Source organism: Aethalodelphis obliquidens, unplaced genomic scaffold (assembly GCF_003676395.1).
Source record: "Aethalodelphis obliquidens isolate GAN/ISIS:26980383/991018 unplaced genomic scaffold, ASM367639v1 scaffold13, whole genome shotgun sequence".
In the NCBI taxonomy this organism is placed as follows: Eukaryota; Metazoa; Chordata; class Mammalia; order Artiodactyla; family Delphinidae; genus Aethalodelphis; species Aethalodelphis obliquidens.
Window position 1 is genome coordinate 32,783,252 of NW_020837957.1, and position 15,498 is coordinate 32,798,749.

The 15,498-nt window shown below is 36.4% G+C and overlaps 1 protein-coding gene across 1 annotated transcript in view; it reads right to left on the reverse strand.

The window, feature by feature from the left end:
• The window catches only part of DPYD (dihydropyrimidine dehydrogenase), an 811,158-nt gene that overhangs the window by 611,455 nt on the left and 184,205 nt on the right, over positions 1 to 15,498 (reverse strand). The window contains exon 4 of the mRNA XM_027114432.1: positions 6,750 to 6,837. Within this exon, the coding sequence (XP_026970233.1) occupies positions 6,750 to 6,837 (88 nt within the window). The remainder of the gene's footprint in view (positions 1 to 6,749; positions 6,838 to 15,498) is intronic.

A 15,498-nucleotide genomic window follows, 5' to 3' on the forward strand; every position in this document is an offset into this window, starting at 1 on the left:
AAGCAGCTCATGCAGCTCAATAACAAAAAAACAAACAACCCAATCCAAAAATGGGCAGAAGACCTAAATAGACATTTCTCCAAAGAAGATATACAGACTGCCAACAAACACATGAAAGAATGCTCAACATCATTAATCATTAGAGAAATGCAAATCAAAACTACAATGAGCTATCATCTCACACCAGTCAGAATGGCCATCATCAAAAAATCTACAAACAATAAATGCTGGAGAGGGTGTGGAGAAAAGGGAACCCTCTTGCACTGCTGGTCGGAATGTGAATTGGTTCAGCCACTATGGAGAACAGTATGGAGGTTCCTTAAAAAACTACAAATAGAACTACCATATGATCCAGCAATCCCACTACTGGGCATATACCCTGAGAAAACCGAAATTCAAAAAGAGTCATGTACCAAAATGTTCATTGCAGCTCTATTTACAATAGCCCGGAGATGGAAACAACCTAAGTGCCCATCATCGGATGAATGGATAAAGAAGATGTGGCACATATATACAATGGACTATTACTCAGCCATAAAAAGAAACGAAATTGAGCTATTTGTAATGAGGTGGATAGACCTAGAGTCTGTCATACACAGTGAAGTAAGTCAGAAAGAAAAAGACAAATACCATATGCTAACACATATATATGGAATTTAAGAAAAAAAAAATGTCATGAAGAACCTAGGGGTACGGCAGGAATAAAGACGCAGACCTCCTAGAGAACGGACTTGAGGTTAGGGGGAGGGGGAGGGGTGAGCTGTGACGGGGCGAGAGAGAGTCGTGGACATATACACACTAACAAACGTAGTAAGGTAGATAGCTAGTGGGAAGCAGCCGCATGGCACAGGGATATTGGCTCGGTGCTTTGTGACAGCCTGGAGGGGTGGGATAGGGAGGGTGGGAGGGAGGGAGACGCAAGAGGGAAGAGATATGGGAACATATGTATATGTATAACTGATTCACTTTGTTATAAAGCAGAAACTAACACACCATTGTAAAGCAATTATACCCCAATAAAGATGTTAAAAAAAATAAAATAAATAAATAAAAATAAAAAGTCACTGTGAACGCATCCATGAGCTTTCATGTCCAGGGACTGAAAAATGAAAAGGCAGTGAGCAGAGAAATAAGTGGAACCATCTTAAAGGCATTCATCAAACCAGGTGAAAAAGGCTTTCGTTTTCAGGTCCTTTGAGAACATAGCAAATATAAATTCCTTCTAAAGAAACATCTTCATTGCTGTCCTCAAAGAACTTCCACAGATAAAGCCTCAAAGAAAATGAGCAACCAGAATTAAAAAATAATAATAAAAAAATAAAAATAAAAAAAGATATTAAACACACAGGGAAACAAAACACTATGAGTGGAGCCAGTAGACATCACAGACAATATAATCAGGCTCACAAATACTTTAGATAGTGGGATTCTCAGAGTACAAAGTTAAGTAATTTTATCTGTTTTAAAAAATTAAAGACAGGCTTGAAAAATAAATAAAAAGCTACCAGATTTTTTTTAATGTAAAAAAAAAGGACTCCTAGAAATGAAAGATAAAATTGTAACTCAAAACTCAGTGGACCATTTTAACAACATGTTTGCAATTGGTTAAGAAAGTATTAGTAAACCTGAAAGTAGAATTGAAGAAAATGATCTAAGATGTAACCCCCAAAACACAGAGATGAAAGTTTAAAAAATAAATTGAGTCATTGAGACTAAAGTAAGAATGTTTAACATATATCTAATGAGAGCTCCATAAAGAGAGGAGAAAGACAATGAGAAATTCCCCCAAATGATGAAAGACATCAATCCACAGATTCAAGAATCACAAGGAAAACCATGCAAAATAAATAAAATGAAATCCAGACTTAGATAAGTCACTGTAAAACTGCTGAACACTAAAGATAAAAAGATCTTTAAATCAACTCCCCTCCAAAGATATTATGACTCTCAAATGAGCAATAACTAGGCTGCTGGTGACTTTCCAATAGCACCAATGCATGACCAAAGACTAAAATGATATTGTCTGAGAGGTGAAAAAAAAATAATAACTGCCAACCCAGAATTTTATACATAGTCAAACTATTTTTCAAGAGTTAATAAATGTATAAAGTTTCAGAAACAAAAAGAGTTGGTCAACACCATACCCTTACTGAATAAAGATTTAAAGTATTTATTCTAAGCAAAAGTGAATTGATTTCCCATGGAAATCTCAACGTGGAAAAAAAACCTGAAGAAAATAGGCAAAAATTTGAATAAAGCTAATCCAATATTGGCTAATCAAGCATTAACAATACTACTGATCAAGTTTTAAAAGGATAGAATTATTACATTATGAGATAGGGAGGGCTAATTAGAATTACAGTACCTTAGTCTATGCCACAAGACCCACTCAGATTAGGTCCCCAAATGGCACAGATCCAGAATATTTAGCTTGTTTTAAAATTTAGAATACAATCAGTCCTAGAAAAAAAATACATCTTTCACATTACTCAAAAATTGGCATCTCAACTGTAAGGGAAACTGACAGACAAGTTCAGAACTACTTATTTAAACCAAATGGCAGACTTAGCTCTGAAGGATAATGGCTTGTCAGTCCTCTTGGTGCATCACATAGACTTTTTAAAAGCTGTGTTCCCTTGAACATCATCTTATGGCAGGTAGGTAAATTTCTGTCAGTTTTCTTGTGATGGATAGAGGTGCTCACACTATCATCTGGCAATAAAAGTGAGGGAACTAGCCTTGCGTACCAAAGAAAACCTGAAATCTCATCACTACATTTTGTTTTATTTATCCAAAATATTCATATATTTTAAATTACTCAGTAATAAATTATGGACTTCCTAATACTTTTTTTTCATCTGCTTACTTCTCTTTCATAATAGTGGAGAAAGCCCAATTGGTTTACATAATAGGTTATGTATTGGGACATTAGTTTCTAGGCAATGGGGAGCCACTGAAGCTTTTTGAACAAGGGTGTAATGTAATTAGAGTTACGATTTTAAAAAATTATTCTGAAAATGATCCACATTTTATTTGATAAGGGTATAAACCACTTAGCCATTGAAGTTGAAAAGCAAACCCAAAAGGAGGATGGACTAAATCTATTGATTGCACTTCTGCTTTGTAACCTTTGTGCATGTGTGTGCATATGCACACACACACATATATCAAGACAACATATTTAAATAAAAATATTGTTATCAAGAATATTTATCAATAAATTCTGCTGGTTAAATTGTGTTGCTCCTCTGACTTCTTGTTACTTTCAATAGGAATCTATGATAAAGAAGAGTCTTTTATTTTACATTCAGTCATTTAGTCAGTTGTTTTTCTAATGTATATTATTAAATTTATCTATCTAGATATAAAAGTCACAAAATCTAAGTACACAGATTCTGTAAAATATGCAAATCTGTGGAAAAACCAAAGCTTTACAACTTAATATAAAATTTTGAAAGAGAAAATAACTATTATTTGAAATAAAGCATCATGAAACAAGAAACATTTTTTAGCAATTTTTCAATAAATTTATAGACTGACCTTATGCATACTGTTTTTTCAAAAGAAAACTATTGGGCTTCCCAGGTGGCGCAGTGGTGGACAGTCCCCCTGCTCATGCAGGGGACACGGGTTTGTGCCCCGGTCCGGGAAGACCCCACATGCCGCAGAGCGGCTAGGCCCGTGAGCCATGGCCGCTGAGCCTGTGCGTCCAGAGCCTGTGCTCTGCAACGGGAGAGGCCACAACAGTGAGAGGCCCGCGTACCACCAAAAAAAAAAAATAAATAAGAAAAAAATAAGAAAACTATCAAAAAATATAGCCTAGTATTCACAGTTTGATTAATCTGAAACGTGTACTTCCGACTGAGAGATACAATTGTAAACAACAGCCTGCACGAACAGGCAGAAAAACTGACTGAGGAGGTACGACAGAATTGAGTGTACCTTTGGAAACTAGAGCTGTAATCCAGTTTGTAAGAAAGTAAAGAATGGAAGTATTGGCCTAAACTCCACTGAATCACAGAAACCGAACACAATACAACACAAGTGACATCCTTTTTTCAAAAAGGCACAAGGTTCATTGAGTTGGGTGATTCAATTACCCTCTCAACCTGGAAAGAACCCCCCTCCTGATCTGAAGTCCACTGGCAGAGCAATGTGCGACAGCCTACATTGTACACAGCTGGTAAATAGCTAAAAAGCTGCAGGCTTTAAAGTACAAGAATCTCTGACCTTTCATGATTGGTGCAATGATTCTTCAACAAAATACTACTTACAACAGAGTTCCTTAAAAGTCTGCAAAAGATTACATTTTCAATTAAATACCTCCAAATATCTTCTCTTCATACGGAAATCTGTTTAAATAAATACAATGTGCAATGTGCAATGTTTCATCAGGTAGTAAAGAATTAATGAAACAACATTTTTTCCTAAAATAGAAATGATTTTAATCTTGTTTAGACACTTTATAAACTTTTCAAAGAATATCATTATTCCCATTTTGTCTTTTTTTAATAAACTTTTGTAGACCTTAAATGAATGTGCTATACACTAATTAGAATCACAAAATCACTATTGAATTATAGAATATATAAGGAAAATTTAGCTAGCATGGATCATAATTCTAGTATCTCCTCATGCATGAAGCCAAGAGTACTACTACCTTAGATATAATTTTAGCCAAAACACTTTCTACTTCAAATTTTGGACATTTTGTTTTACTCCTTTTCTCATGAGGTTATTAAATAAATGAGATTTCATGCACACATTTCACATAAATTATTCATTCTCACATACAAGACAGAGATCCTGTGATGATAAATGTTTGGGATACTACAAAGTTAGTATCCCTTTTCAGATTTCATCTTATTTACAAAGCAAACATAAATCATTGATGATTTCCTACTATCTACAGAATTAAGTCTCAAATATTGAGCATAGAATTAAAATATTTTCACGACCTAATCCCAACCTAATTGTCTGGTCTCTTTCTCATCACTCTTGTTCATGTAATCTAGGCTTCATCTTAGCTACACTGAATTTATTATATTTCTCCAAATATGCCGTGTATACACCCATATTCCTGCTTTTTCATATGCTGAATACTCTTCCTGAACTGCATGGATTGCAGCACTAACCATATTGAATTATGGCTAGGTTTTTGTGTTGCTTTGTTTTTTAACGTATCTGGCTTTGCTTACAGATTATGAATTTCCAAAAGGCAAGGTCATAGCAGGGACCCTTTCTTACCCAGTACCTGTCACTGTGTTTGGTACATAGTAGGTGTTCAATGAATAACACCGGCTACAAAAAAAGTAATCACTTGTATAATATTTACCATATTGAATGAATAGGGAAGTTAATAATTCTACATCAACAAAATATTTGTTGAATAATTACCATATTAGAGATTTTTTTCACATACAAATATTATTTAGTTTATACCATAATCCTGTAAGACAGATGCTATCTTTCTTTCATAAATGAAGGTAAAGAAATAAGTAATTTTCCCTGGGTTCACAAGCGTTCAATCTAAAAATTCAACCTGGACTTCAAATCCTAAAAAAACTGACCATGTAGATTAATACCATGTCCTATACCTAAGGAATAACCTCTAAATCTTTTGAAATTCTAAAGCTATATAAATTTATAATTTTTCTCCTACAATATTTTTTAAATCATTGACATATTAAGAAATGATCTTTATATATTAAAAGGTACCTGGTAGTTGAAGGGGCACTTTACTGGATTTTTGCAGCATTTTAGAACATAAGTTTTAAACCCTGTGAAAGGAAGGATTCGCTACATCCTTATGAGAAGATTACGTCAGCTTTTGCTCAGTTAAAAGATAAGATACTTGGCTAAGAGATTGTAATGCTCCTTTCACAAACAAAAGATACTATTAATTAATTATTCAATCAATAAACTATTCTCTTAGTGAATAAAAATTAGGCTTAGCCTTACATTGACTTAAAAAAAAAAAAAAACTGAAAGATCAAAATTCCTTTTTTTTCTACTCATGCCCATAAAAGTCTGTTTTCTATTTTTTAATTGTTGGGGGCTTTTGGTTACAACTCTATCAGTCTCTATGAATTATTCCAAATCTTAAACAAATTCCCTTGATTTGTTTCAGTGTGCCAGAGTTAATACCAAAGCACATTTTAAAACAAAGATACGGACTTCCCTGGGGGCGCAGTGTTGAGAGTCCGCCTGCCGATGCAGGGGACACGGGTTCGTGCCCCGGTCCAGGAAGATCCCACATGCCGCGGAGCGGTTAGGCCCGTGAGCCATGGCCGCTGAGCCTGCGCGTCCAGAGCCTGTGCTCCGCAATGGGAGAGGCCACAACAGTGAGAGGCCCACGTACCGCAAAAAACAAAAACACAAAAATACTTCACAAATTTGAATGTGTTCAGATAATCAATGACATTCCTATCTATAAGCATTTAGCACGCCTAAGCTAGAGTAAATCTATTCAGTGAATGCTTTGTATTAAAAAATGACTAATTTCAACACGAACTAATTTTTAAGACAATAAACAGTGAATACGCATTTCACAATAATCATATCACAAACTGGGAGAGACTAATTAATAAAATGTGCCACATTTTCACAGGCCTATAGAAATCATATTTTTAATACTTTAACCCAATTTACTAAGACAAGCTTTATGCTTTAATCATGGTCATAATAGATAGAGAACAAGATCAAAGGCTGTTATTAATTTTTATTTGCAGAACTGAATCCAAATTTACCTTGTTTGAGATACTTGTGATGAACGATTTAATATCTAGATTGGTTGGACAGCTCTTCTGACAGGGGGCATCTGCACATTTCAGGCATCTAGGGAATAAAATAACTGAATTAAAGAAACTATAAAGTAAGTGAGATAATATTCTATATATTCTCTACCCTATACCCATTCAGAGTTAGTGTCTATTAAGAACAAATAAAATTGTACTATTTTTAGATACAAAAATTTTTTAAGCAATAAACATAGAGTACTTGTGTTTCACTTTTTGCACACCTCCTAAGGTGTATGAAATGGCACCACTGAGGCTAATAACTGCCCTTTCTCTTGGTGCTCCTCCTAGAGTTTAAGAAGATCAAACTTATTTAAGATACATCATTCATCCATCCATTTACTAAATCAGTCTTACTTGGATCCCTCACAACAGTGATAATGCTTAGAGAATGGAGTCTTTTATGATAAAAGTTTTGTATGCCTTTTACACCACAATTATACAAACACAAAGGTAAAGTCTCTCTTTTTACCACGTGTAAATTCCTTTCTTCCTCCATTCATCCCTCCCACTTTTCCACCCACCTCTCCTCCCAGCCTTCTTCTTCCCCTGCCATCATCCCTCCCTCCCTCCCTCCCTCCTCCAATTTTCTGATGTCTTTTAACCTACGCATTATTCACATGGCAATTGGGCTTTGCAGTAGATGCCTCAATGCATAGACCAGATCTACCCCCTTTCAGACTGAAGTATTTATTCCTCCAGCTGCTGTGCCCTCACGTGAAGAGAACAGGCTGAACCAAGGTCATGCCCCCTTTCTAGCTGCTGCCAGTTTCCAATCACAGGTCAGTGAGGGGAGGTAGAGGCGCAGTCTCCTTGCCCCCACTTGGGGAATAGGTCTGCAGGGATCTACTGCAGCCTTTATTGTAGCTATGTCTGTCCAATCCTGATTCCTTCACTCTTGTTACAGGTGTGGATCTTCTAATAAACTTCCCACATACTAATCTCATATCAGAATCTGCTTTCTGCGGAAATGACCAGAGACATGTTCAAACTTCAGTGTTCCTAAGAACCACCTGGGAAGCTTGATAAATGTCATAATTTCCACAGAGAAGCCCCTCCTGAGTCTGAGTTATTGGTCTGGGAATCTGCATTTTGGAAAGCCCCTTTAAGGTGATTCTGATAAACATGGTTGGAGCCACACAGTGAGAATCACAGTTCTATAATTACTACCTTAGGACTGAAACCACTGGTTAGAATGGTCTTTAATTTGTACATTCATATACGTATTTGTGTATTCATTTGATAAATATTTAATGAGCCCTTGTTACATGGCAGAACCTGGGATATGAGGTTATAAAAGTGATGAACAAGACCACCATGGTCCTGCTCTCATGGAACTTGCAGTTTGGAGAAAGTTCAGACATATAAAAGGCACTTGTAGTAGTCAGTGTGGTCAATGTGAATTTGGGTAAAAACAGCATGCTAAGGGAGCATATAAGAGGAACAGTAGTCCTGGAGGGAGAGAGTCAGGCAAAGCTTATTGGGAACAATAACACTTAAAGGGATGATTGAAGAATGAGTGGGCATTAGGGAAGCAAATGAAGGTGGGATTTGGAGTGCAGGGTCACTCAAGAAAATGACAAAGGATAAAAACAGTACGTGCCAAGGCCTGGAGAGAAAAAACATGAGAGGGTAGGTGAACTAATGGAATCTGGTATGGCATAAAGTGAAAGTGGGAGTAGTGAAAAATTAAGCTGGTGATCTGAAATTTAACATACACCATTGTCACATCTGTCAGAAGACGAGAATTCTCTGAGAATTTCACTGAGAATGAGTCCCACGTTGCTCAGTGACAAAGATCACTAGCTGGCTCATTTTCTATCCACTTCCATGTGTAAAGACGTTGGTTCATTTCCTTTAAGAAAACAATACCGGTCTCCTTGTCATTCTTTTATAAGTCAGAGAGTCCTCTTCATTGTCTGAACCAATTTCTCAGTACCTAATTAATATCTTGTTTTTAAATCTGATCTCTTCTCTCTGGTTTGTGCCCTTAGCCTTCTCTTTAAATTAAATTTTACACAATGAGTACCGAAGGCTTTTCATAATCAATTGTCCTCTCTGAAATGCAGTCATTAAACCTCTCCCCTATCATTTCACTAAATGCCATTGTTAGATTCACATTTATAATTTAGTTGAATTCCTATCTTCTTATACTTATGGGTTTTTTTTTCCCTAAAACACTGTCACTGAGTTTAAAAAGAATTTCTTGGAAGTATGATCAGTAGGACAACAATCCAAAAAGAAAACAAAGCATGGTTTATTTGGTCCTTGATGTTGAAACGACGTGATACTTATATGTGTTATCTTCACATGGATAAATATGTTGTACATTAACAGTGGTTTGAAAGGATTTCCTATTATGTGGTAAAATAAAATAGCTAAAATAAAAATAGCTATAAAATAATATGCAATCTTAAATGTCTTCTGATTTGTAAAAAAGTCATTTTGACAATTTTTTAAATATCTGCCACTCCATAAGAATAAAGCAACAGAAATACTTGTTATGATAGATAAAGATATAGATAAATAGATAGAGGATTCTGGTTATCCCTAATGAAGTCACAAGCTTTCGGCTTTTCTTTTTTTTAACACGCAACTTGAATAATAAGGCAATTAAAAAATAAAGTTATAATGTCAGCAGGTATGAATGAGCCAAATTAATTCAAAGTGTATTTTTCTGTTCTTCCAGAGAAATCTTATATTCAACATAAACAGATTCACTTAACAGCACTGACAACACAAGGAGTTTTAGTTGTGGTTATTAAGCCTCTTTACCAAATAATTCTCCTTTTATTATTGAGCTAGTTCACAAATAACAGCTGTTGGAAATGTCAAATGTTAATGAGGCAGGGCAATGGAAACCTGAATTGTAGCATTCTTTTTTTCTTTGGTGCCATGAATATGCCAGAATGGGCAGACTCTGATAATAATACCATCTTGCAATTCTCTAAGCGCTCTGCAGACTAAAGTGCATCAGGCTGCCATTAATCCCACTTATCACTCTGACAGCTCAGTAATTACACTACTGCTATAGCCAGGTAGTCCTAATAAAATATCAACCACTGCAGTGGAATGCATACTGGGGAGATGTTTTATTAAACTTGGGGGGGGATTGATCATCAAGTGACATTAGTGTTGACCTATTTTTCTATTTGACAATAAATTATCCTTTGACCATGCCATAATAGATATTACAGAGTGCATTTACTGTACCAAATCAGAAAGGTACTGCATTACAATGATGTAGGCAAATGGTGTAAATAAAATAACAGAAATGCATGTCAGAATGTATTACCTAAATTGCTTTAAATGATTGATACCATGAAAAATCACAGACACAGTACTTAGGGGAATATGTCAACAATTATTGTAAACCACAGTCCTACATAAATTTTTCATTAGAAGTAACATTTAAATTACACTTGTTTTTATCCTCAGTCATTTAATTCCCCTTTTATGTTTCAAAGTAACTCTTTTATAGTGCAGTTTATTTTTAAATGCATTGTAAGAGGCAAAAGTTAATACAGATAAACATTTATGTAATATTTTAATCCCCAAATAATTACATTTATACTGAGTATGTTAAATTATTTTTAAAGCAATAAAAAGTCTTAATTTTTTACCAATGATGAACTTTTTTCATTTTTATATTTAATAGAGAGGATAACTACAGATTTCATTAAAAGCAAAATATACAATCTTTAATAATGTTAATCCTTCATGATTCAACATCACCATAAAAAATGTACGAAAACTTTAGTACTGCTACTTAAAGGACAAAAACTATTAAAGATATATTTATCCAGGAACTTTCTCTAGGGAAAGAGAGCTATGATTCCTCTCCCCAAATATCAGTGAGGCTGGACAGTTTGTTCTTTTTTTTTTTTTTGCGATACACGGGCCTCTCACTGCTGTGGCCTCTCCCGTTGCAGAGCACAGGCTCCGGACACGCAGGCTCAGCGGCCATGGCTCACGGGCCCAGCCGCTCCGTGGCATGTGGGATCTTCCCGGACTGGGGCACGAACCCATGTCCCCCGCATCGGCAAGTGGACTTTCAACCACTGCACCACCAGGGAAGCCCAGAGGCTGGCCTATTTTACTCCACAGTATGACACCAAAAAACATTATAGTGAGCAATGAACTAAAGCATTTCATTCTTCACACATCTGAGAACAGATGCCTGCTTCTTTTATTGTTAAGCATACATAGCAGTTGGAATAGTAACATATGCTTGTTGAAGAATTTTCTAATGCATGAGTTTAAATAATAATTAATTTCTTTCTCAGTTTAAAAAAATCACACAAATCTGTTTGAAAGACTTGAAAACTCACATTGCATTGTCTTTGGGTTTTTTGCTAGACTTTGGTTCAATCCAGTCAGCACTGTTTCATCAGGTTATGTATTATCTATGTTAGCTTATATAATCAAACTGGGCAAGTCAGTATTTACATTAAAAAATTTAAATATTTTCTTAATATTCATGTTGTATTTCCTCAGATCTTTGATATTCAGTACCTTTATTTGGAAAGGTCTAACTACTTCAGGTGTAGCAATGGGTACAGGATCTAACTTCTCCACCCTATTATAACCAGTGTAAGCAAATATATAGTCTAATATCCTTCCCCAACTTGGCAACATTTCTACTGAAACTGGGCAGAATGGAGTATCAGATTGAATGGAAGGTGTGTGAGTCAAGAAATGGAGGTTAGAAGTGTCATACATATATCTGAGTTCCACAGCTTACATCACTTGAACCCAGATTCTGTCATAATAAAAGGACCCAAGAAAGCTGGTTGGCATCTTTAAAGTATGATGAGACTAATCCAATGTTCTGATGCATTAAATATACAAGAGCCATTCTCAGCTTCCAATAATTCTCTCTGCTTCTCTCAGTATTCCATTAACAGCCTTTCCTATATACTTTCTGACTCTGCTTTTCTGATTACACCACAGGTTCTTACTAGCTCAAGGGTATTTGGAACTAACTTTGAATATTCCTAATATGCATCTTGGCCCAGTTTCTACATTCCACTGGGCTGGAAAGCTATGGCAACATCATTTACAATAACTGAATTTTTTTTTTTTTTGCGATATGCCGGCCTCCCACTGCTGTGGCCTCTCCCGTCGCGGAGCACAGGCTCCGGACGCGCAGGCTCAGCGGCCATGACTCACGGGCCCATCCGCTCCGCGGCATGTGGTATCTTCCCAGACCAGGGCACGAACCCACGTCCCCTGCATCGGCAGGCGGACTCTCAACCACTGTGCCACCAGGAAAGCCCTAACTGATTTTTTTTATCCTGTGCACCATTCTGCCTTTTAACCCCACCAACGATGTTCATGTTTTAAGGCTTTTAATATTTATTTGATTTTATAGGTTAACAACAAAACAATCTTTAAGTAAAGATATTTATCCACTAGAAATTTCCATTCACATGTGGACGCTGCAAGATAGTTCAAAAGAAGGAAAATTTAGGGCTTCCCTGGTGGCGCAGTGTTTTAGAGTCCGTCTGCCGATGCAGGGGACGCGGGTTTGTGCCCCGGTCCGGGAGGATCCCACATGCAGCAGAGCGGCTGGGCCCGTGAGCCATGGCCGCTGAGCCTGCGTTTCCGGAGCCTGTGCTCCGCAACGGGAGACACCACAACAGTGAGAGGCCCGCGTACCGAAAAAAAAAAAAGAAGCAAAATTTAGAACAGTACACAATTCACACAATCAATGCTCAAAACATTTTGTTGGATGATCATGAATCTAGGAATATAACATAGTTAAAAACTTTTCTACAATATGTCTATAGTCTGTGTCAAAAAATTGTTTTGTCTCAAATACTAATAGCTAAAAATGTGCATTTTACACTTTTTGCATATTTTGAGTTAAATGAAGGAACTTAAAGTTAAAAATAATACTCGTTTTTGATCTTCATATATAACTGATTCTTAAAAATTAATAAGATCACTTTTATCTCCACTTCATAGATGAGAATATTGAGCCTCTGTAAATCTCCCAGAAGCATAATGAAACCAGTGGCCAAGGCAGCTGAAGGAACTACTGGAACATATTTACCATCTTACACCCATCTAGCCCATTCAGGTATGAAGACAACTCAAAATTTTAAAAGGTGATGTTTTACTGACCTCATCTCTTGACAACACTAGTGCCTCCTTCCCAGAGTAATTTGAAGACTGAGAAAAAAGCAGTTGAGAAGTCACAGCTAGAAAAAGGCTATAGTATCCTCTCTCCTAGAGTCCAATTTTAGTTTAAGAAAAAAAAAAAAAAAAAGTGGAAGGTAGTCTTAATCATCTCCTCAAGAGGCTTCTCAAGTCAAGATGAAAACATTAGAGTTTTATGATATTACACAGTTTCGAAGGCTAATTCAATTACAGCTTTAAACAGCTTTAGCTGTAGCCACTTCTATTGGAAAGATACTTTTTGAGCATAGTCTTATTTTTGAAAAAACTGTGTGTGCTACAGAAACCTCAACAGCCTAAGAAGCCATAAATTTGCATACATCTTGTCCTGCAAGCAAATAAAACACTTCCATAAGACTTTAGTACATATTACCTCCTAAAATTTTAAACAAACATATCGTCCTATTTTACTACACAAAGAGAGTATCATCATGAGTATCTGAAGAATGCTGCTCTTAAACTTAGATTTTTCTCTTTCTTATGAGAGCCAATGGGACTTTAAGTTTTTGTTTTACAGAGGTGGAACAAGAAGAATGTGATGGAATCTGTATATATTACAAACTGCAAGAAGTCGTTGAAAGAAAATAAACACACATCATGCATATATGCATAAGACAGAAATAATTAGGTATGAAAAGAGAACCAAGTATGATTAAAGGAAGTGGGGTCAGTCCTTAAGGCTTTCAGAATCTACTGGGACTTTAAGATACTAGAAATAGCAGTTTTAAATAATAAGCCAAGATTTAAATACCAATACCAAAATCTAAAGAAAATAGGTTTATTTGCCAAATGTAGGTTACAGCAGTGAAGGAAGAGTGCCCCCATTTCCAATTTCTCTCTACTATAAATTTATTTGAAGAGTACAAGATCATGACTTACAAATTGAATTGTTGAAATGGAATAAAAAATGTTATTATATTGTAACTATTACAAGTAATTGGGAACTTCCCTGGTGGTCGAGGGGTTAAGACTCTGTGATCCCAACGCAGGGGGCATGGGTTCAATCCCCAGTCAGCGAACTAAAATCACACATGTCACGTGGCGCAGCCAAAAAAAAAAAAAGTAAGTATTACACATTCACAAGTTTTAAAAACATGTCAGTAACACAGAAACACTTAAGGTCAATGAATACAGAACAAATCAAAGTATTTATTAAATGTTTTTTTCTGCCAAGTAGATATCTAGGCCCTAAAACCTATGATATAATTTTATCCCTGTCATTTGCAGCTACAACAGAGGTATACTTTGATCAAGAAAACCAGAGATACTAATAGATAAAAGTCCTGCTTTATGTCCTGGAGGGATGGTCCGCTTGGCAACACTCTTAGGAAACCTTTTTTTTTTTTTTTTTTTTGGGGTCGCGGCCCGGCCCCCCTTTTGTGTTGGCCCCTCCCGTGGCACAGGCTCTGGACGCACAGCCTCAGCGGCCATGGCTCACAGGCCCAGCCACTCCACGGCACGTGGGATCCTCCCGGACCGGGGCACGAACCCGTGTCCCCTGCATCGGCAGGCGGACTCTCAACCACTGCGCCACCAGGGAAGCCCAGGAAACCATTTTTTATCCACCTTAAAGATGGTGGGGATTGAGAGTATTTAAAGGGATTGAAGAAGATGGCCAAGAAGATAAAGAAGATTTATCAAGAAGATAAAGAGATTCCTCTCTCTTGCAGTAATGAGAGGGTGATAAGCCATGTAGCTGGATAGGGTTACTTATGAGACTTGGTTATACTAAATATAGGCAGCATAAACAAGCCAGATTATACATAGCGTATAGGTATGATATATAGAGCGTGTGTGTGCACACACCCAGACTTATGTGTACACTAATATTAATTACTAAGTGCTCAAATGTGCTTGCTTGTCCAAAACCTTTAAATGTATTACCTCAGAAAGCATAGCATAGAGGTTAAGAGAACAAGCTCTGGATCTTGATTCCCCATATTTAATTCTTGACTTCATTGTACTGGTGTTAAGACTTCAGGCAAATGACCTAACCTCTCTGGGGATCAGTTTTCTCATATGCAAATGGAGGTAATAATTTGTACTTCAGAGGTTTGTTGTGAGAATGTTTAAATATTATACACTTACACCAAATAGTATGTACTTCTTTAGTTACTTAACAGGCATTCTCTATAACTCTCAAAATGCTCTGAAAAGTTATGCATTGCTTTCTCTCCTTTAATGTGAAAGGGGTCAGTGAAGAGTCACAGTATAATGTTTTACAGTTATTTACATACATTAAACGTAGTAGATATCTGACAAACATAAATATATGCTTTAAATCTTCATTTTCTCCTTATGGGATTTCAGAAGAAGGAAAAAGTATTTCTACTTCAGGAAAATCAGAGAAGCCTTCTCAAACAAAGATACTTAATGCTGGAGACTGAAGAACAAGTAGGATTTTACTATGGACCAATGAGTCTACTAGAGCTTGATACTGACAGCAAGTTATGGACGCATATGTGGTTTCTCCGTATTCCACACAGCAGCTACTACACCATGTACATTTTACCTGCCC